The 22,881-nt window shown below is 34.8% G+C and overlaps 1 protein-coding gene across 3 annotated transcripts in view; it reads left to right on the top strand.

Annotated features, from left to right (window-relative positions):
• ATP8A (ATPase phospholipid transporting 8A1) overlaps nt 1-22,881 on the top strand; it is a 200,294-nt gene that overhangs the window by 90,230 nt on the left and 87,183 nt on the right. For all 3 annotated transcript variants that reach the window (XM_089099369.1, XM_089099370.1, XM_089099368.1), the window contains exons 7-8: nt 11,261-11,744; nt 15,739-15,882. In XM_089099369.1, coding sequence (XP_088955495.1) covers nt 11,261-11,744; nt 15,739-15,882 — 628 coding nt within the window. The remainder of the gene's footprint in view (nt 1-11,260; nt 11,745-15,738; nt 15,883-22,881) is intronic.

The following is a 22,881-nucleotide window of genomic DNA, read 5'->3' as shown; positions in this document are numbered from 1 at the left end:
GTTCGGGGAAATGGTGGGTGTGAGAGGGATGTTAGTTATTCTCCAATCACTTTCGACTATCAAAAAGGGCACAAGCCCTTCGACTTTCCAATCGAATGAGCCCTTTTTGAAGTTTCTACAACATCACTATAAAAACCTTATATGCCCCCGGGTATAACTTACAACCCCTGCCCCGAGGACGCTAAGGGGGTTATCATCTTCAAAGACCTAATTTCTAAAACTTTTAACAACAGTGAATAAAATGGCTATCTAAAAATCTTGATTGGATGTTTGGGGGAAAGGTCGGCGTGAGAGGGGGGTTAGTTGCCCTCCAATCACTTTCGACTATTAAAAGGGCACTAGCCCTTTGAATTTCCAATCGAATGAGCCCTTTTTCAAGTTTCTACGACAAAGCTTTCAATAAAAACTTATTCCCCCAGGGCATAACTACAACCCTTGCCCTGAGGGCTATGGGGGGAGTGTCATCCTCAAAGATATAATTTCCGGACTTTTCGACTGCTTTCAACAAAATGGCTATCTCACAATTTTGATTGGATGTGTTTGGATAAATGGTGGGCGTGGAAGGGGTGTTAGTTGCCTTCCAATCACTTTCGACTATTTGAAAGGGCATTAGCCATTTCAGTTTCCAATCAAATGAGTCCTTTCTGAAGTTTCTACGACAACAATTTCTATTTAAACCTTATATGCCCCAGGGCATAACTTACCCCCCTTGCCCTGAGGGCTGTGAAGGGGGGGGGGATTTGTCATCCTCAAAGACCTAATTTCCAGAACTGTCTAATGTTCCAGAACTACGTTGAACAAAATGGCTATCTCAAAATTTTTATTGGATGTGTTTGGTGAAAAGGTGGGCGTGAGAGGGGGGTCAGTTGCCCTCCAATCACTTTCGACCTTGAAAAGGGCACTAGCCCTTTGAATTTCCAATGGAATGAGCCCTTTTTGAAGTTTCTACGACAAAGCTTTCTATAAAAAACCTTATATAGCCTCGGGGCATAACTTACAACCCTTACCCTGAGGGCTGTGGTGGAGTGTCCTCCTCAAAAACATAATTGCCATCTGGAAATCAACTGCGCTGAACAAAATGGCTATGTTATAATTTTGATTGGATGTGTTTGGGGAAATGGTGGGCGTGGAGGGGGTGTTATTTGCCCTCCAATCACTTTCGACTATTAAAAAGGGCACTAGCCGTTCCGATTTCCAATCGAATGAGCCCTTTTCCAAGTTTCCACGACAACTCCTTCGATACCAAATGCCCTGGTCTAAATAAATAAAACATTGTGCCAACATCGTTCTTTACTTAGGCAGCGTTTACTATTGCGTTGCCTATGCTATAACAGTAAGATTACGGCTCAGTGATTTTTGGCGCTACATCCTCGGCGCGTACAAACAGCACCTCTCATTTAATCTGTCATGAGCAGTCCCGTGTATATTACCCTGGAACGCGTATTTTTGTAGAAACTTTCTCAAATCCCTTTGAAACCAACTCAGACTTCGAAACCTACTTGTAATTCCTAAAAAGATCTAATAATAACATTACACTACTAATTACCGATTTTTATATATGTATTAGAATAAATTAATTTAAGATTAGATTCTTATGAAGTGTTACAAATATGAAGCCAAGTTTCGCGTTCAAGAGAAATCTGAATTGTCTACACGTGAAAAAATCTAACTTCGCTTATGTTTATATTTGTTTAATTGTTCTCCGGAGCACTTGCATCTCGGTCTGGCTTTGTATAATGGTTGAAAATGGGAATGATCATACTATATTATATTTATATACAGTGGTTCAGAAAAACCCATTTAATTGAAACTGGTTAATTTTATTTGTAAATATACAAAAGGTATAGAACTTGCTAACAAGCCCCATTAGCTTAGTCGGCTGTGTGCGTTAATGAAATGGCCCTTAATCGCAATGCCGTGAATCTGAGCTCCACACTTGATCTCTCTATTCTGCAGATATTGAGAGCATACCCTTTTTTGGGTAGAAGTTGCATTTGTCGAGTAAAAATTGATATTAAACTAAAATACTTATTCAGATAAATAACGACTTTGATTAAGGGGAGGGGAGTATGTTAGTAAATGATTATTTCCGAAGTTCTACCTTTTGTAAGAGTATGTGTTCTGTCTCAGTATCCTGTCCTGTTTACTGAGAAATTGCTGTCTACTGGCACTGCCGGACACTGGTGCTGGCGCTTTCTTGAGAGTGCGGATCGTCCTCCATTCGTTTGTCAAGTCTTAAGTTTAACAGCGCCAGGAAGTCGATTATACATTATTTACTATCAATCAATTGATTTAAAAGAAACACAGAAAGTATTACAGAACTTTAGACCCTCACAAAGGCTCTTTGGCCTGTGAGAGTGGAAAACTAAACATAACAGCACTAAAATCAAACAGAAGGACAATAATAAAAAAACAAAAAAAAACTAAACAACACCAAAAACTACCTTGCCAATCAAAATAAATGAAATAAACAAATTAAAAAGGAAAGATAGAGGGGAAAAAAGGGAGGAGAGAACTGTCTGGGTGTAAGAGGTGGTTGGTAAGCTGTTTTTTAAATTGTCCATAAGAATGACATAGCCGAATTTTATCTGATAGGGACTTCAAGATGGATGCACAACATAAAACTGGATTGAAATCTGATCTTATGGTTTTGATTTTATGAATGAACATATTCATGTCATATCTGAGAGAAAAAGAAACACAAGATTCAATGCGTAATTCAGAATTTAAAATATGTAACTGTTCGAAGTAATTAGGGTGATGATGAGTCCAAGAAAACACTTGAAAATGAAAAAGAGGAGATAACAATGGAGGGAGAATGACCATCCAATAAATTAATGGTGAGCTGACGTGTAACCTTAGACACTATTTTAAATTTTGTCTTGTATATTTTGAAAAAGTAGGGCGTAAAAGACCAGAATGTCGATAGCCATGAATTTATGGTTATTGATAGCCACGATTATTAAATATAATTGTTCATACATTAGTATGCACGTATTTTCGTAATAATACAATTCTTTTTGTGATGCTGTGCTCTATATGGGATACTATTTTGTGTATATTTTGAGTAATATATTTATATATATATATATATATATATATATATATATATATATATATATATATATATATATATATATATATATATATATTTCTATATATGTATATAGTTATGAATATATATTTCTATATATATATATATATATATATATATATATTTCTATATATATATATATATTTCTATATATGCGGGAATATATATATTTCCCGCAAGTTTTTAGAAACGTTTATAATAGTGCAGGATTTATTTACAAAAAGACCTGTACGAAGTGTTTTAGAACAGTTATTCCCCCCTAATATATTTTATTTATTAACTTTTGTTCTCTACGTGTCGTCATCTTATTCGTCAATTAAAATGGTTTCCCGGAAGACAAGCAACGTTAGCTAAAAATAGAATATAAGATCGATAGTAATTGTCTGCTGGGCCTTAAAGGCTCTGAAGGCATTTTAGGTAAAAACAGTTCTTTTTGTAATACTTTACTCTATGTGGGATTAGATAAAAAAAAGTTTTTTCACTGAAAGTAAGGAGCAATAAAAAATTAAAAGGAACAGATATTATTCCGTATATGTGGGGGGGGGGGGGGCTGCGCCTTCCTCAACCATCGCTGGTTACAATCAAGTTTTTTATTACTTTAAAAATGTATCTCATTCCAATTAATCAGTCTTATGTTTCAGGAAGTGTTCTTAAAAGATTGGTTCAAAAAGTTACATTTTAGCGTAAAAAACGAAGGTTGAGAAAGGAAAATTCCCCCTTATGTACGGCATAATTTTTGCTCGTTTTAAGTTTTAATGTTGTTGTACAACGCTTGATACACTAGACAAGAACAACCCTGTTCGAACCCGCTGAGCCGTGAACAACCCGTCCTCGAACACGGGTGGTTCTCGTCTTGTGGATCAAGAGATGTGCATCAGTACATCTAGTGCATCAAACACGGGGTTGAAACTTCGAAACCACTGAAACTAGACAAAATTAGACGAAAAACTAGAAACTTGAAACTAGACGATAACAACCCGTGTTCAAACCCGCTGAGCCTGAAAACGCGACTAAAAATAGAATGTAAGATCGATAGTAATTATCTGCTGGGCCTTATAGGCTTTCTGAAGGCATTATAGGTTTCTATAAAGTTGGAAAGTATAGGTTGTGTTGGTTGCCTTTCGATATAAAACGTGGTATGTCCCGTCGTTACAGCCCATGGGCTATGACTCATCGCTAAACAAAGCATGTAAAAAAAGAATTCACAAAAAAGATGCAGTCTTTCCCAACTATAACCTGTATATCTTTTTGAGCTTCTCTTCTCCTATCTTGTTAACCCTCCTCTCTCCAAAAAGTCCTTGGTGCATTGTCGAACGGACGTACTTCCCGACGTTCCTAATACCTAGTGGGTAGTGATTCTTTTCTTCAGCAGTGGTGGTTCTGAGCTCTCTTGCGCCTTTGGAAAAATCTTTATTGCCCCCCCCCCCCTCCTGTCTCCCACAACATTTTTAGGCCAGATTTTAACAACGTTTTCATTTATTAACAAATAATTTTCAATTGATTAATTAATCAATAATTTTTTATTTTATTTTTTAAACTATTTCATTTTTATTAATTATTTTGGTTATTAATATTTGACTATTTTTAGTTTACTTTATTAATTAATCAATATGATTTTTTCATTATTGTCATTTACTAACTGTACCATCTACTTTAATTTAAGGAAAATAAAATTCCAAAAATTACAAAATGATTATAACCGTTAGGTTATTTATTTTATCTTTTGAGCCAGGGCAAGTGCCCCGTCTTTTCCCGTTATAGCCCTTTCTGTTATTCAGTACTTTCACCGTTCAATCTTTTCTTCATACACCAATACAAAAATTTTCAAATCCTTCAACTTCTTACAATTTCGGTTTTATATATGGTTCTGAATCCTTACTACCCTACACGTCGACAAAAATGGATTACTCTGTGACCTTAACCTCCTTAAATATTTATTTCTTCCTTTTAATGGTATTAAGTTACCCCCACCATATTTTCCCGTATTCACCCCCACCATATTCACTCCCCCTGAAGCTGAAGATATATGTAGATGACTCAATGACTTCTCAGAAATCCCCAATACCACAGCTTTTCTTAGATCACTAACACCGCATTTACGTGTGTATTGTGTAATGATTACTATACGTATGTATTTGCGTTTACTGGAATAATTAGAAGAAACTACTGTAGAGTAAAATTATATTAGAAATACAGAATAATGATATATATTTCTTTAATAATATTTTTATTGTATTTTTATCATTTGAAACTGTTTGTGTGAAATCTTACATATTTTTGCTACTTTGATATTATAATTTTAACTGAAAGTGGGGCTACTTCTAAAATGGGGCTGCCTGTAGAGTAAAATGTTTGGCCAAAAAGCTAAATAACCTCCTTATTTAAAAATTCTTACCAAAAAACAAAAATTCTTTAAAGTATCTACAAAATATAGGTGCTAAAACTTTTACTACTGACTCCATTCACGAAGTCCATATTAAATTTTTAATAAAACCACTTCTATCAAAACGTATCTTCAAAAATGGAATTTCTAGACAAATTTTTTATGTAAATTTATTTTAAGTAGTAAATTTTTTGATTAGTCAACTTTCGATTTGATGCAGTCAAACTTCCCATTTCATCAATAGGAGGAATATTTAGCAAAATTTTGGGAAAAAATTTTCCCAAAATTTTGCATTTTGGGAAAATGTAAATTCCTTTACATTCTTTAAGTTTTTATTTAATGCATGTTGGATTGTAAATAATAAATGTGTGTCCTACTCTCTTAGCATGACTGCAAAATTCTTGCAAAGAGAATGGGAAATTTATAAAAATTAGATCTCTGGCGATATAATATGGGAAGAAAGGAATTAAGCACAACTAGCGCCAAACACAGTCTTGTGTTTGGCCACTTCATTAATTGTTCGTGTTATTGACCTACGAATAAAGTAAGCATACCACTCGATGCCTTTTTTTATGCTCTTTCCAAATATAATAATCATTTTTGTCGGAAATGAATTTTACCCCCACCCCTATATATACCAATTCAGGATATATGTTTGCACATTAGGTGGGTGGGGTAAATTTTATTTTTTATGTAAATGAGTGGTAAGTTTAAACTTTATCCCCCCCCCCCTTAATGTGCAAATATGTGCCCTGAATTGGTATATATAGGGGTGGGGTTAAAATTCATTTCCAACAAAATTGATTATTAAATTTGGAAAGAGCATAAAAAAGGCATCAAATGGTATCTTTACTTTATTCTTAGGTCAATAATATGAAGTGCGAAAAATTTACCGAAATTCTGATCCTAGAGGTAAGTTTTGTTTCTTAGCTATCTGAATTGTCAGTCAATATAAATATTTACCGAAAATTGGATATTAGTTATGATTAGTCCATAATGCAATAGGATGAAAGCTGAATTTTCTTTGAAATGGTAATGTGTGACCATTTTTAGTTGCAAAAAATTATTTTAAATCAAATTCCAGTGTGCGTGATGCAGGCCTAGGTTAATTGGTGAAAATCTTGGTAGATTAAGTAGGTTATTAGACTTTAAGCTGGTAGGCTCACTTGTGAAGAAATTTTGTTTTATATACCCTCATCAACATTTTAACGTAGCTAAAAAGACAGGTAAGTATTAGTCTAGGGTAAGCTAAAACAAAATTCTTGAAATTTTAGATGTCATTGGGAATCTTTCTTTTGACTTTAACGCCAGTTTCCACTCATAAGTTTTCCAGACTCTTTGATTTCTGGTGGAAATCATACGCTTCGCACCTATCATGTTGAAACATAATCAGGAAAATCATATCAAGAATTAAAGATTATGATTTCCTAACTGATATTCGTTCTGATATTCTATTTTCTTTTCTGATCTTCAATTCATTGTCCTTTTACGTATTCTTTTCTAAATTCTTTTTTTCATATTTTTGCTTCTGTTCTGTTTTTGTTCGATTTTCCATATTCTTTTCTGATATTCTATTTTTTCTTCTGCTATTTTTTTCTGATATTTACTCTGATATTCTTTCGTGACTTAAAGTGGCATTTGCTAGTCATCTTGTCCAAAGCTTTTCTTATTTAGAAAGTACGAAATGATAAAGTTTGGTTTTGACTGATTGTCTAAATCAAAATGTATTATTTATATTTTTCTAACTTTTGACTTTTATGATTCTGTTATATACTGATATTGACTTTGTTACATCATTTTCAGTAGTAACTTGAAACTGCAATTACTTGGGGCTGAGTTTTTATAATGAATGGCATATCTTTCAATTTTGGGTCGGCTGGCGTTTCGTAACTGAATTTATTTCATTTTGACTTACTATGGTTGATTTGTTTCAGTCCTGGGGCAAACCTTGGGGATGGGGGCGTAAATACTGCGAATTGGCAAATTTTAAATATGTGCCTTGTAATGGAAAAGGGGGGCTTGTGCTATACCGTAAGAGTCCTGAATTCACAATAATTGTCATTTTTGTGCCTGAAATGAATAGAACTGAAATAATCAACCGAATCAAGATTAGAATATTGGAAGCTATAATGTTGACAGTGGTCAAATATGGTTCTTTTACATGGATGCTTCGGAAGGTGGAGGGGGATTTGTTGAAGGTTTTCCTATGGAATGTTTTGGGTACCCGTCTGACTGACCGTATTTCAAACGGTAATGTCTATGAAAAATACGGTTTTATCCTGCTTTTTAAAGCGGCGTTCACATGCGTGTCTAGCTAGACTTCAATGTCTAGGCAACGACCGTTCACAAGTAAAATTCGGTGCTTAGCTAAAACTACAAATTTAGTTTCAATTAGATTACAGTTGTCATTTCTAGCCAATCAAGAGAGCTTATGCGGGCAAAACTTTCAAAATTGTAATCCTTTTTTACTGTCAAAAGATAATGGATGAGATAAGCAAAACAACTGCCTTAGTGTGCTTCACTATTGTGTCTAGTGTTGCATAATTACCTAAAATAAAAAAAAACAATTAATGAGAAAACAAAAATTAAATTTCAGTTTAAAAGTGTAAACATAGATGATGAAAATAGTGGAACTTGACACATTCTGATTGGCTGTAATCGAAAATCCTAAACATTGAGTTCTAGAGTCTAGAACTCGAAGTCTAGCTATGCACATTGTCTAGTGTGTCTAGCTAAGCACCGAATTTTACTTGTGAAAGGTCGTTGCCTAGACATTGAAGTCTGGCTAGACACGTGTCTAGACATGGGATTCTAGCTAGACATGCATGTGAACGCCGTTTAAGACTGCAATGAGAAAACGGCTGAGATACCTTGGACACGTTTTGTGGATGAAGGATGAAAAAATTTCAAAGATTTTGTTTTTGGCCGAAAAATAGGTCATCCTCGAATGAAGTGGGAAGAGGTTTTTAATTAGATTTGGAAGGAAAGGGAGTCTGTGCATCTTTATTGGCCTCAGGCCGCTTGGTGCTGCAGGGAGTTGCTAGTAGTTTTAGCAATAATAATAACAATAGTAGTAGTAGTAATAGTATTACTAGTCGTAGCATTAGTAGTACTAATAGTAGTACCAGTGGTAGTAGTAGTAGAAATAAATCAAACTAAAATAAATTGAGGTACAAAAGGATCGGCGATCCAAAATTGATTTATTTTAGTTTGGTTTATTTCAGTCACAGAAATGACAACTTTCGTTATATTTGCTTTCGTTGTAGCAAAATTTTGTTTTTGATTGGAATCAGAGTCACATTGTACTCATCAAAAAAAAAAAAAAAAAAAAAAAAAAAAAAAAAAAAAAAAAAAAAAAAAAAGGTTTAGGGCTTTTAGTAAATGTTTTTATTTATATTCTTTTAGATTGTATATCAACTACGGTTCATTTTACAAAAAACTTTTCCTTGTGTCTTTCTCGTATACTTCTGATGCGATTCCGTGTATCTCTAATAGATAATCAGTTCTATTTTTAGCAGGTTCTTTTTCTCAGGGGACCTCACTTAATTTATTTATTTCTTAGATAAGAGAGAAACGCTTCTTGTTTTATTTATGAAAGCTACTCTGTATAAACAGCAAGTAACTCAGATCCTGCTCTGAATGATAAACTATAATAAATATAGCATGTTTATCAGTTGGAATTGGAAAGTTCTGATAATTCTGGACGCAGAGAAGAATTGATAAAGAAGTAATAGAAATAGTAGACCATTTTCGGCAGTTTGTCCATGCACGATTTTTATAATGAAATTGTTGATCAATATTTGTCTATATTCATGGTTGTGACATGATGAGGGTCAGAACGGTCATCATTTGCGCTTTATTGAAAGCAAAATACATTTCCTCTTCTATAACGTCCATAAAATCCGAAATTGCTGAGACTTTTAGGAATGAATATCGGTATGTACTGAACTCTCAATCTACATTCATTAGCACTTTACTGTAATCTTGATTATTATGGTGATTTTCATTCCTTTTTTGTTGATATTATGACAAAGAAAAGCTTACTGCTCGAAACAAAGAATTATTTTCAGCGGATCGCAAATCAATTTCTGGTCTTTAAAGGGCTTACAGGGCATTAGCCCCATTGATTTTCTAATAGTGATTTATGTTTGTTTCACGCTTAAATTATTATTTGACTCTATTTCTGCTCATCTTTGGTTTTACATAGCTCTTTACTTTTCTTTTTAAATTTGTTTAGTGGATTTTTTTAATGTAAATTCATCGCCATGAAATACCGAAGTGAACTTAGCAAAACAAAGAGTTTCAAATAGAGAGCTTCATTATCAATCCTTACATGTAAATTAAGTAAAAAAAAATCATTTTTAAAAAAACTGAAAGTAAGGAACAACTTTAAAGCTAAAAGTAAACTTTAAAGAACAGATATTATTCTGTATTAGTAGGGAGCTTCCCCCCTCAATCCTTCGCTCGTTGTGCTAAACAATTTTAGTGCTTTGAAAAAGCTTGTTATTCCGATTCAGCGGCCCTTGTGTTTCAGCAGTTGTTCTTAAGGAATTAGGACTTAAAATTTTAACTTTAGCGTAAAGAGCAAGGGGCTGAGGAGGGGAAATCCCCTCTTATACGGAATAATTTCTGTTTGTTTTAAGTTTTAATGTTGCTCCTTACTTTCAGTTGAAAAAACTTGACCCGTTGAAAAAACGGGTCATTTTTCAAGTCATGCCAGACCTAAACAAGATTTGATATGCGCCAACGGTCCCATAAATCCTTTCCTGCTAAATTGTTTGCATCCATATATATTTATAGTATATTGTATTATATATTCAATTTATATTGTTTGATAGCATCCCGTTTTTTCAGTTTTCTGTTGAAGAATTGAAATATTGGACTGTAGTTAAAATTTTGGACAAAATTGAAATATTTAGTCGGAATTTTGGATGAACGGTAGTTTTGTTAAATAAGTTCTTACTGTTATTTTTAATATGAAATTTTGAGGTGACGGAGAGGGGTAATATTGTTGATATGAATGGAAGTTCTGTGTTACTTTTGATTTCCTATGATACTGAAACAATAGTAACCTCCCCAAAAGGGTTTTCTGATGTTTAAATACATTTTTACATATGTTTAAAAACGTTGAAAATTTGTATATAAATAGGAAAAGAGATCATTTTATTATCAATTTTAAATTATCATTTAAAATCGCTGCAAACAAAGCTACTGGTAGTACTTGTCCCCCCCCTCCTCCAAGAATTTTTTGGTGCGGCTCATGATGCCCAGCCTCGCTTTTTCCACCTCTGTGCCGGTAGGCATGTGAATATAATATGTTATGCTACGTGGAAAAAGACTGTCACAATGGGAGTGGTACTCTCACCGCCCCCTTCCTAGCACCAAAAATGAAGGCATAGACTAAAAACATTCTCGAGAATCAGGAGGAATTAGGAATCAAATTCTATCCCTCCTCTCGCCTTCTTTGAAACACATTCTATATTTATCTGAAGGCTCAATGAAAGTTAAGATACTTGGGCATTAAATTGTTCTCTTTGAGGCATCTGCCCCCCATCCCGCCTACAAAAGGACCTACCACATCTTCTTCATAATACCTGAAACGTGTTTATACCTAATTACACGTATGTAGCTGAATGAAGATTTAAGTGAGTTTCAGAAACACCTTTCAGCAACATAAAGGGGACTATCACCCCGCAGCACCTTTATTCAGGCTTAGTCTAAATAAAGGAAGACGAGATATTAACTCCAGTATTTCTTTTTTACTATCACTTTTTTCTTTTAAGGATTATTCCTCTTGGACCCGACCAAATTCTTCAGCGAGGGGCAAAGCTCCGTAATACCAAATGGATAATGGCACTTGTGGTATACACTGGACATGAAACCAAGCTCCTTATGAACTCCACCACAGCTCCACTTAAGCGATCAACTGTGGAGCGAATCGTTAATCTCCAAATCCTGCTCCTTTTCTTCTCCCTCTTAGTCATATGTTTAATTGCCACAATAGCTAATGAAATTTGGATGCGAACAGCTGGATTTTATCATTGGTATTTAGCCCTTAGTGAATCTCCTACTATAACAATTGGGCATAATTTGTTGACATTTATTATTTTGTTTAACAATTTGATACCAATATCGTTGCAAGTGACATTGGAGGTGGTGCGTTTCATTCAGGCTTCATTTATGAATGTTGATCTTGGTATGTATCATGAAGACTCGGATACACCGGCTATGGCAAGGACTTCTAATTTGAATGAGGAACTAGGACAGGTAATTAACTGTTTGTAAGTCCTACTTGTCAGGGGAATCAGTTCCAAATTTAGACGTGGCTAAGCGAACCAAAAATTAAAAATCCAACTTGACAACACGAGAAAATTCTGTTTCTCAGAGCAATCCGTAATGGAAACTGCACGGGTTTCTAAACAGCAAATAATTTGTATTGATTACCGCGCACCGTTTTTATGTTTTTTTTTGTTTTTCCCCAGCTCCCCATTGCACTTCCCATTACGTTTTTTTCCCCAGCACTTCCTGGCTGAAGGGCCACGAAACGGAGATTAGCACCGCCGGTTTGGACCTTAAGGGTCTAGTGCCGTCATGCTTACTTTTTTTTTTACTTTACAGTTTGTATGGAGTTACAGTAGTTTTAGGCAAATAAAATTTTAAGAAATTGTCGATTGTCGAAGAAGCAAAATCATGAACATAGAAAACCTTGAAAAGTAATTTTCGATGAGATCTATAATGCTAGTGAATGAATAGGAACTACGTTATATGTTAGAAAGGCCGTTAGCGTTTCCGACGTTAGGAATACCGTCTTTATTTCAATTTTACTGAAAACTACTACTACTACTACTAACAACTCACCGCAGAACCAAGCCGCCTGAGGCCAACACAGCTACGCACGCTCCTCCTCCACCCCAATCTATTCAAAGCCTCCCTTTTTACACCTGCCCACGAGGTTCCCATTTCCTTTAAATCTTTCTTTATGACGTCCTCCCACCCCAGACGGGGACGACCTGCTGTTCGTTTAGCCCTAGATGGTTGGTCAAAAAGAACAATCTTCGGCAATCTGTCATCCTTCATCCGCACAACGTGCCTTAACCACCTCAACCTTTCTTTCATTATAGCCCTAGAGAGCGGTATTGAATCACATTTTTCGTATAGCCTATTGTTTGAAATACGGTTAGTCAGCCGGGTACCCAGAACAAAACTTAAGCAATTTCTCTGGAAAACATCTAGCAAATCTTCATCCGCTTTTCGGAGCGTCCATGCTTCAGAGCCATATTTGAACACTGTCATCACTGTAGCTTCTAATATTCTAATCTTGGTTTGCAGACTTATCTTCCTATTCTTCCAGACTTTTTTTAACTGTGAAAAAACACCCTGAGCCTTGGCTATTCTATTTTTAACATCTTCACTGCTCCCACCATCTCTACTAGTAAAACTACCAAAGTAAGTAAAGCTGCCCACCTGATCAATCTTTTCATTTCCCAACGTCACCTTTTCATCGTCACTTATTCCTAGCCTTAGTGACTTAGTCTTCTTAACATTAATTTTCAAACCAATTCTAGTACCCTGAACTCGCAAAACCTCTAAAACTTCATTTATTTTTCTTATACTTTTATCTAGAATGATTAAATCATCATTATAATCTAAATCAAAGACACTGTTTCCTCTCCATTTGAATCCGTGATCTCCCTTTGCCTTTCCTGTGCTCCTTAGGATAAAGTCCTTCAAAATAATCCATACAAAGGAGGATAGAACCCAACCATGCTTAACTCCTGATTTAATACAAAATCAGCTGCTAACCTCATTTCCTACCTAAACCGCAGCAGTATTATTCTCGTACATAGCACTAAGCACTTTAATGCAATTATCTGATATACTATATAAGGATAAAACCTTTGCAAAAGGCCTTAAATCAACAAAATCCAAAGCTTACTCATAATCTAAAAAACTGAGGACCAAAGGTGTTTGAAAACTCAGGCACTTCTCAATTATTAACCTAAGAGTGAAAATTTGGTTAACACATCCTCTACCTTTTCTAAAACCGCACTGTTCTTCTCCTAAAACTTTGTGTACAGGATCTCTCAGTCTAAAAAGTATCATATTACTAAGTAATTTGCTACCTACAGAGACCAGACTAATGCCTCGGTAATTACTACACTCACTTTTATCACCTTTCTTATAAAGTGGCTTAATTAAGGTTTTCCTAAAATCGTTAAGTACTTCCCCTTTTTCAAAAATCATATTCATAATCATATCATAATCATAATCATTTGTGACTAAGCGAATCAAATATTGAAATTACAGCTTGATAATTTGGCAACTAAAATGGGAACATTATAATATTTCATGAACAAAACCTAGAGTATAATATAAATAACGTTATTGTACTTAAGGGGAAGGTTTGTGCCTAAATAATATCTTAGACCTTTCCATAGACCTTTGTTTTTCCATTTATAACTAAGATAAAATAAAAATACTGAAAAACGGGTAGAGCTTCTAATAAGAACTTCGTAAAAACAAAAACTTGCACAAATAATTATGAAAGTCCGAATGTTTTGGCTGCACGCCCGGAAGCCTTTATTATTGGGAAAAAGGAAGGAATGGAAAAATAGAAAGTAAATCAATGAAAATTAAGACGCACACAGAAAGATGCAAAAAAGCAAACGCTTTTCAAAACAAAAATTAAACTAAAGAAATTCACATTGCATCAAGCTTTTTTTTTTTTTTTTTTTTTTTTTTTTTTTTTTTTTTTTTTTTTTTATCAAGTCCAGTATGATAATTCACGCAACAAAGTACAAGGCAAGGTGAGTGCTATATGCTATTGTGTATGTCTTATATGTCTTCAGATGAAAGATTTTTGAAAAATCAAACCAAAGATTGAATAAAAAGATTATTCAGCCGAAGCCAAAATATTCAGGCTTTTAATTGTTTTCGCACAAAAATTTTTTGTTTTTCCAAAGTTAACTGTCTGAATAAAACTTTTACCCGTTTTTCTATGTTTTCATTTCATTTAGTAAGGGGTCTCCCCTGTAGAGGTTAAAAGTTTATAAATGTTCCAAAAACTTATTTTGTTCCATTTTGACATTTAGTTTTTCTAGAATAAAAAAAGATTACAGTTTGATACTGATTCAATGCGTGTATGCTTTATTAAATTTGAGCTTACAACTTAGAGGAAGTTCGCCTAGAAAAGAGTTTTGGGGAATCCCCGGCTCAAATATATTTTTAGTGCAAATTACTTCATATTAGTGACTTGGACATTGACAAAGCTTTAAATATTTTAGATAAGTATTATGGCATGCAACTGAGTAATTTTTATTACCTTAGAAGCATTTTGAAGTTAGACATTTTTTCTACCAAGGTTTTTTGTATGCATTTTATTTTCTTATCGTTTCTTTCAAAAACAGAAAATCAATGATTTAATTTTATATGAGAAAGATTTGGGTGAAAATTCAGCAAAAAATAAATAAAACCCTTTGGAAACAAACAGGTTAAGAAGGTTTAGGTTTCCTTCGAAGGCTAAGCTATATTGGAAGGCGATGGTACCACATATTTTTGGGAATCAGCAGGTTATTAATGTTTAAATTTTTACAGATGAAACGTTGCCAAGTTCAAATAATTAATTTGCTTATTCATTTTCCCGGTTCAGCATGGTGACAATTGCAAAAATGTGGTACCATCCTGAAAATTTCATAATTCTCTTATTTATTTTTTCTCTTATTTTCTTTTTGTTTTATTATTGTTACATACACTGTCAATTGTAAATTCTTACAATGTTATGTCGCTTAATATTTCTAGTTACTTCTTACTTGCTTAAAATGAGCTGCTTTTACGACTGGGGGAGAAAATGGTAGTAACGGTATATCCCCAGCTTAACCTGTCCCACTCCCGATGCCAAAGATCCCCCCATTAATGACCTCGCTAGCATTGCCACTTTCTCAAGAAATCAGAATAGGGTCATTTTCGGCCCTCGCGACTTGCGGAGACCAATAGGTGTCCATCGCCACACATCACCTCTCAGCTTTCTCTCTCCCATCCGTGGCATGTGACCCCAGTACATGCAGCAGCGTCTTCAAAAGATTTCAAAACTGGGTGTAGACTATTGTTAGTAGCTCTAGTAGCTACATAGGTAAAAAATTGTTTTTTTTTACCCGTATATAACAAAATTTACAGGACATTTTCCAACACTCCCTGTTTTTTTTTTTTTTTTTTTGTATTTTAAGCAAATCCTATTCTTCTGTTAATGAGCGACATATTTTAGGTGAAGTACGTGTTTTCGGACAAAACTGGGACATTAACTAGAAATGTAATGGAATTTAAAAGGCTCTCAGTGGGTGGTATAGCCTATTCTATTGAAGAAACGGAAAATCCAATGAACTCTACGCTCATTCATAATTTGACTCAGGTAAGATTAAGCTTTTCCAGTTTTAACAAGTTCATTAAAGCTTGGCCGTTTTCTCCCTGCATTCCTGGCCAGCCTTGAGTGGAGGGGGGGGGGAGGGGTATATGATGTGCTTTTATTGTTTATTGATGTGTTCTTCTTTATTGTTCTTTGGATATTCTTTGGATTGTTCGCATACTCTCATCACCGGGACCTGATTCTAGGTGCTGCTGTTTTTTGTCCCTGAATGAATACCTATTTATCTATGCATCGATCTCGATGTAATGGATATGTTATAAGAGCACACTGCTGTACATGAGGTTTGACAAAAAAAAGTGAAAAACTAAAAAAAAAAAAAACGGTTGTTTTTCAGCCAGTTGAATAAAGCGAAACGAAAAGATAAAGCAGATATTTGAGCAAGGACCTCCGCCAAACTTTCCTCAGTGCTCAGCACAGAAAAAAAACCCACTAATCTTTGGTAATGTACTGTAACAAGGCAGAGGAAACATTGAAAAAAGCCAGAACAAATGAAATATTATTCAAAATCAGGTTTGGCAAGGATCTCTCCTTCAGAGATGGTTTTAGAGGAGGGACAGAGGGGGTACTTGCCACGGGTGCAGAAATTTTAGGGGCGCAAAATTTCAAATAAATAATCTAACGGTTACAATCATTTCGTATTTTTTAATTTTATTTATATTAAAATAAAGAAGAGGGTGCAGTTAGTAAATGAAAATGAATAATAAATTAGTAATTAATTTATAAAATAAAATAAATAAAAAATAAAACAATTAAATAACACTAATTAAAATAGCTAAATTAATGTAATTAATAACAATTAAATTATTTAAGGAATAAACTAAGAAGTAATTAAAACAGAAATTTTCAATTTAGTAATAAATTGAAAACGATTTTTTTAATAAATTAAAACTTTGTTAAGATTTAGCCTGAAAATTTTTTAGGAGACAGAAGGAGGGGTGCTAATCAAGATCTTGCCTGGTCGCAAGAGAGGCCAGAATCGCCACTGCTCTCCCTAGCGATTGACGCAGGCTATCTACTAACCTGATTTTTGTTGATACGGTCGATTGAACTTGGTCTAAAATGAGAACAAATATTAGTTGGTTTTCTTTGTATTAAATGATCTTAAATTGGGTTTATAAAACTATCCCAGCATTTCTATTTAAAGCGAGTTCTCTATGTATGTATTTTTTATTTCAATTGCCTCCCTAAAAGCTGGTGGCAAGCCATTTACTGTGTAGATATATTAAAGGCTTTTGATACTTGTGACCATTTGATCTTATTGAAGAAATTTGAAAATGGAGGCATTTGCGGGAATGCTCTGAGACTTTTTGTTTCTTATCTTAAAGATCGAGTTCTTTTTTGTGACATTGGAGGTTCGTCAATAGATCATAAAGTAAGGCGTGGAGTCCCACAGGGGTCCCCCTTGGGACCGCTATGGTTTGCATTATATGTTAATGACCTATACTTCGTACTTTGTGGGCTGTATATTGAAGTTGGAAGGGCCCAAAGACAACGGGACTCTAATCCAGCTTTAATTCTGTTTTCGAATGATACATGTCTTACGGTGGCAGTAAGAACAGAAAGTGAATTGCTAACTATGACAAGAGATAGTATGTCAAGGATGGAAAAGGAGATAAAGGGTAACCACCTAAAGATGAATTATAAGAAATCCTGTTGGGTAATTTTTTTCTATATCGCCAAATTATTATCCTTGGTTAAAGGAATTAAATGTTGAATCTTACCGTATTGAGCGTGTACCGTCTGTGAAATATCTTGGTGTAATAGTGGATAAGACTCTTAGTTTCTCAAAGTACATACAATGTATATCCTCTAAAATTCTCGGAATGTAGGGATTCTAAGAAAGTTGAAATATTTTCCCCAGTTAATATACTTAGGTTGATGTATTTTTCTATTGCCCATCCTTATTTGATTTATTGCATGGCTCGGAATTAGTCTCTTAAAGTCCCTAAAGTCCTTTTTTTGAGGCTGGAGGCTGTGCCAAGTCCATTTTTATGCAGAAAGTCCATTAACTCTCCCAAAAATCCCTAAAATTCCCCAGGAGCATGTTATATTTTAAAACTGAAGCATGATATATTTTATATATATATATATATATATATATATATATATATATATATATATATATATATATATATATATATATATATATATATATATATATATATATATATATATATATATATATATATATATATATACCCGGTGGTGGTGGGGAAAAAAACAGCACGCCGCGCCGTCGATAAGACGCCGGCGGCGCGCCACCGGTAAGATGTCGGCGGTGCGCCGCCGGCGCGATCAATGTTGACCGCAAACATTAATGTTTTCATCAGTCTTTCTCAAATCACAGCTTCAATTTACAACAGATTCGAGCCTATTCATGAATTCAAAAAATCACAAGTCACTGGCTGGAAACTGGTCTTATTTGTTATTCATCAAGAGAAGTAGAAATATGGTAGAAACAAAATGGCTGTGGTGTTTCAGTACTCTTGTATAGTAAAATCATTTGAAATATTTATTAGCCGTACATTCTCAACATTAGTAATTATCCTAGTAGGTAGTTTTTTTCGTTAAGCCTTGTAATACTCACGATTTCAAATGCCATGCCGCAGTAATTGCCATCTCCCAGGGTAAAAACATATGAAGTGATTTTGGACTTGAAATCTTAATTTTTTCACAGTGCCCAATTTCTATAGCTGTTTTGGCACCTTTAAAAGAGTTGAAATGGGCGGCTTTTATATTGTTTGTTTTTTTTTTTGCTCTTTTGGATTCCAAAGAAGCCTTCTTTTATTAAAAACTGGTTTTTAATTACAATTTAAAAAAATGCATTTAAAGTTTTTTTTTGCTTCTTTATAGAATATATGTCATGTAGGCTAAGGCTGAACTGCTGTTTTTTTATCGCTTTTGGCTGCTCTTTTGGATATTATTCATTTTGTTCTTTTGGGGATTCATTCCGAATTATAAACTGATAAATACCTAATATCAGTCAAATTATAAACTGCATCTAAAAGGAGTAAATTTATCAAATTGAAAAATACATGATGAACACTTCACACGAGAACACCTCAACTTCAATGACACAAAAAACACTTAATAGTTTATTGGCTATGAAGAAAAATGAAGTGCCAGCTATTTTCTTAGGTAAAAAATGAAAAGCTCATCCGTTTTAAGTGTAATTAAATGAAATAATATGCAGACTGAAGTAGCTCCAGGAAGATGTTGAAATGTTCATCCTAGTTTGTCACTTTTAATCCAAGCAAAATGTTAGGACGCTTAGTATCAGTTATTGAGTTTAAGCTTTGGTTTCCAAATGCTCACAACAATTACCAAATTTAAGAAAGTCGCAACAATAAGTCACCTGTGGTCAATATACTTAGACTCCTCTTTGATCCCCACCCAGGCTCAAAGCTTTTGCTATGGTCATTTCCATGGAAATCTCCAAAGAGTTTCTTTTTAAAATAGCTTTCAAGCGTAGTTAGGGGTATTTAGCCTTTTTTGCTTTTCTTAAAAGCTTTGAAAAAAGTGTTACAATATTCCAACTGTTATATTTGTGCATATTTTTGGTAATCATTTGTGGGGGGATCGAATTTTTTAAACCACTGTAGATACGTAAGAACATTGCAACATCTAGTATCCTGAGGTCATAAGACTGTCAAAGTCTCCTCCTTGAGCCTCCCAAATAGAAAGCTTTTATTATGACCTGGCCTTTTAATGTAACTTGGGCACGGGACCAAGGGCGCCATTGTTATTCGAGCGCAACGTTAGGTGGGGATGTCGATATCGCTTTCGTCACACCAATTCGTTTTAGTCTGAATCCGCCTGTACATATGAGTGAATTTTTTCAAAGTAAACCCGTTTCATCAATAGGAAAAAAACTGGATTGGACGCATATGTCCCTTTCCCTTTGGTCGATAAAACCATGCAAGTGCTGTATCAAGTATAACTCACGAAAATCTTGTTAATTTTGTCAACTTTTCAGCTTTTTGGCATCCCTGCTTTCAATAAAAAAAAAACAAGGTGCTATCACTTAAATATAATAACTCCCTATGCCCACCTTCTGGATACCATCTTGATAGGATACCGTCTCTGCTTTAAATACAAAAAAAAATAATTAACTTATTGGCACCCCTGATTTAAAAAAAATCGAAGTATTATCATTTAAAAATGATAGCTCTATATCCCCCCTCTGGATACCACCTTGATAGGATGCCGTCTCTGCTTTAAATAAAAAAAATGAGCTTTTTGGGATCCCTGCTTTCAATAAATAAAATTTCGAGCTATTATCATTTAAATTTAATACCTCCCTACCCCCCCCCCCCCCCTCTGGATACCACTTTGATAGGATACCGTCTCAGCTTTCATTAGAAAAATAATTTACTGAATAATTAACAAGGTCACTATATGGTTTAAACAAACACGCAAAATAACGTTAAACAGCTTAGTGTTCCTTGAAAAAAAAAATTGAGGGTATGAGTAAAGGGGTTCAAAGAAAACAACAAAATGTCGAAATTATTCAGATGTAACTGAAATTATTGGAAAACCAAGTGTTAGATACGCCATGGCATCCCATAAGCTCCAAAGAATCAAATTAAAAGGGGACACACACAATGGCCAAATAAGACCAGTATCATATGAAAAATCACGAAATACCCTATACAATGAACACGTCCCACTCGAGGGCCCGGGGTATATCAGAATATTTCAATGGTTTACCAGTGTCTTTGATCTTCTTTTTATCTGTCTACACTTTAAACAAAAAAAATCATTATCTTTTAGCGTCCGTGTTTCAATAAAAAAAATGAGATATTATCATTTAAAAATGATAGCCCCCTATCCCCCTCCCCTATAGGCAATAATTTACAATTTATTTATGAATCATATATTGATTGGAAATCAACTACGCTGAACAAAATGGCTATCTCAAAATTTTTATTGGATATGTTTGGGGTAATGATGGGTGTGGGGGGGGGGGGGGGCGAGTTGCCCACCAAAAACTTTCGACTATTAAAAAGAGCACTAGACGTTTGAATCTCTAACCAAATGAGCTTTTTTTGAAATTACCGCGACAACGCCTTTTACAGAAACCGTTTATACCCCCAGGGCATAACTTAAAACCCTTGCTCTGAGGGTTCTTGGAGAGTATCCTCCTAAAAATATATGTTCTGTCTGGAAACCAACTACACTGAACAAAATGGCTATCTCAAAATTTTGATTGGATGTGTTTAGGGAAATGATGGGCGTGGGGGGGAGGCTAGTTGCCCTCCTATCATTTTTGACTATTAAAAAGGGCACTAGCCCTTTGAATTTCCAATCGAATGAGCATTTTTTGAAGTTTCTACGACAACGCCTTCTATAAAAACCTTATATGCCCCCAGGGCAGAACTTAAAACCCTTGCCCGGCGGGTTGTGGGGGAGTGTCCTCCTCAAAAACATATTTTCTATCTGGAAATCAACTACGCTGAACAAAATGGCTATCTAAAAATTTTTATGGGATGTATTTGGAGGCATGATGGGCGTTGGGGAGGGGGGGGGGCTAGGGGCTATCCAAAAACTTTCAACGATTAAAAATGGTACTAACCCAATCAATTTCCAAATGAATAAGCCGGTTTTAAAGTTTATTCACAAGATCTTTATAGAAAAACTGAATATGCCCCCAGTGCATAACTTAAAACCCTTGCCCGGAGGGTTGTGGGGGAGTGTCCTCCTCAAAAACATAATTTCTATCTGGAAATTAACTACGCTAAACAAAATGGCTATCTCAAAATTTTGATTGGATGTGTTTGGGGGAATGATGGGCATGGGGGGGGGGGTAGTTGCCCTCCAATCACTTTTGACTATAAAAAATTGCACTAGCCACTCTAATTTCCAATTGAATGAACCCTTTTCGAAGTTTCTACGACAACTCCTTCGATACGAACGCTGCCTATGATAAAAACATTTAAAAAGTTTCGGTTTAAATATTGTTAATATACTTAATATTATGTCGGCCTAGCTGACATCTTAGGGTAGCCTATTTTCTGCTTTATCTTCCAGCCCTTCCTATTCAGATACTTTCTCCCAAGCTTTCATGACTATATGTCTATTCATGTGTTCTTTTTCAAAATTAGGTAAATGTGTGTTTATAGCTGGGATAGTTTCGCCGGACATGATACTGGAAAGATTAAAAGACACTGGATTAATGTTGATCTATACTATTTAATTTCTTGTATATCTTGATGGAGTTTCCCTTGAAAATACTAAAACCCAATAATTTAGCGCTTTTTTGTATCTAACAAGCATTAAAAAAAAAAAAAAAACTTCTTGGTTTTAACTATGGCCCAAATTTTTTGATTCAACGAAACCGATTAATAGAATCCAGCAGTTATTAGGTGTATATCGTTTCCGCCATGTATGATATCTTTTTTAAAATATGGAGCTTCTCAAAGCTCATCGTCAGAAACATCATCTTTTGAATCAGTATTCCAAATATTCGAAGGATTATCCAGTAAGTTAGAAGTCGATTTCTGATCAGTGCTCCTCGAAGGATTGCCAAGTAAAGTTGATTTCTCATTATTGCTCCCCGGAGGATTGTTTAGTGCTCCTTAAAGAATTGCCAAACAAGTCAAAAGTTTATTTCTGACCAGCACTCCTCGAAGGATTGTTGAGTAATTCGAAAGTTGATTCTTGATCAGCGCTCTTCGAAGGAATGCCAAGCAAAGTTGATTTCTGTTCAGCGTTCCTCGAAGGGTTGTTGAGCAAGTCGAAAGTTGATTCTTGATCCATGCTTTTTGAAGGACTGCCGAGTAGAGTTGATTTCTGATGGGCGTTCCTCGAAAGATTGTTCAGTAAGTTTAAAGAAATTTGTCTAGCTACATTTTTTCCGTCTCTGTTGATGCTATGTTGATATTGATAGCTTGTCACTCAAGTCCAGCAATCGTCAATATTAAATTCAGGGTAAGTCAAAACAATGAGTTTATAGTGAGTTCATCCTGCTTTGAATAAAACTGT

The sequence above is a fragment of the Artemia sp. Qi Xiang Cuo genome, chromosome 13 (genome assembly GCF_049724085.1).
Source record: "Artemia sp. Qi Xiang Cuo chromosome 13, ASM4972408v1, whole genome shotgun sequence".
Classification (NCBI taxonomy): Eukaryota; Metazoa; Arthropoda; class Branchiopoda; order Anostraca; family Artemiidae; genus Artemia; species Artemia sp. Qi Xiang Cuo.
Note: the sequence above shows the minus strand (reverse complement) of the source record. Positions and strands in the feature narration are given on the sequence as shown.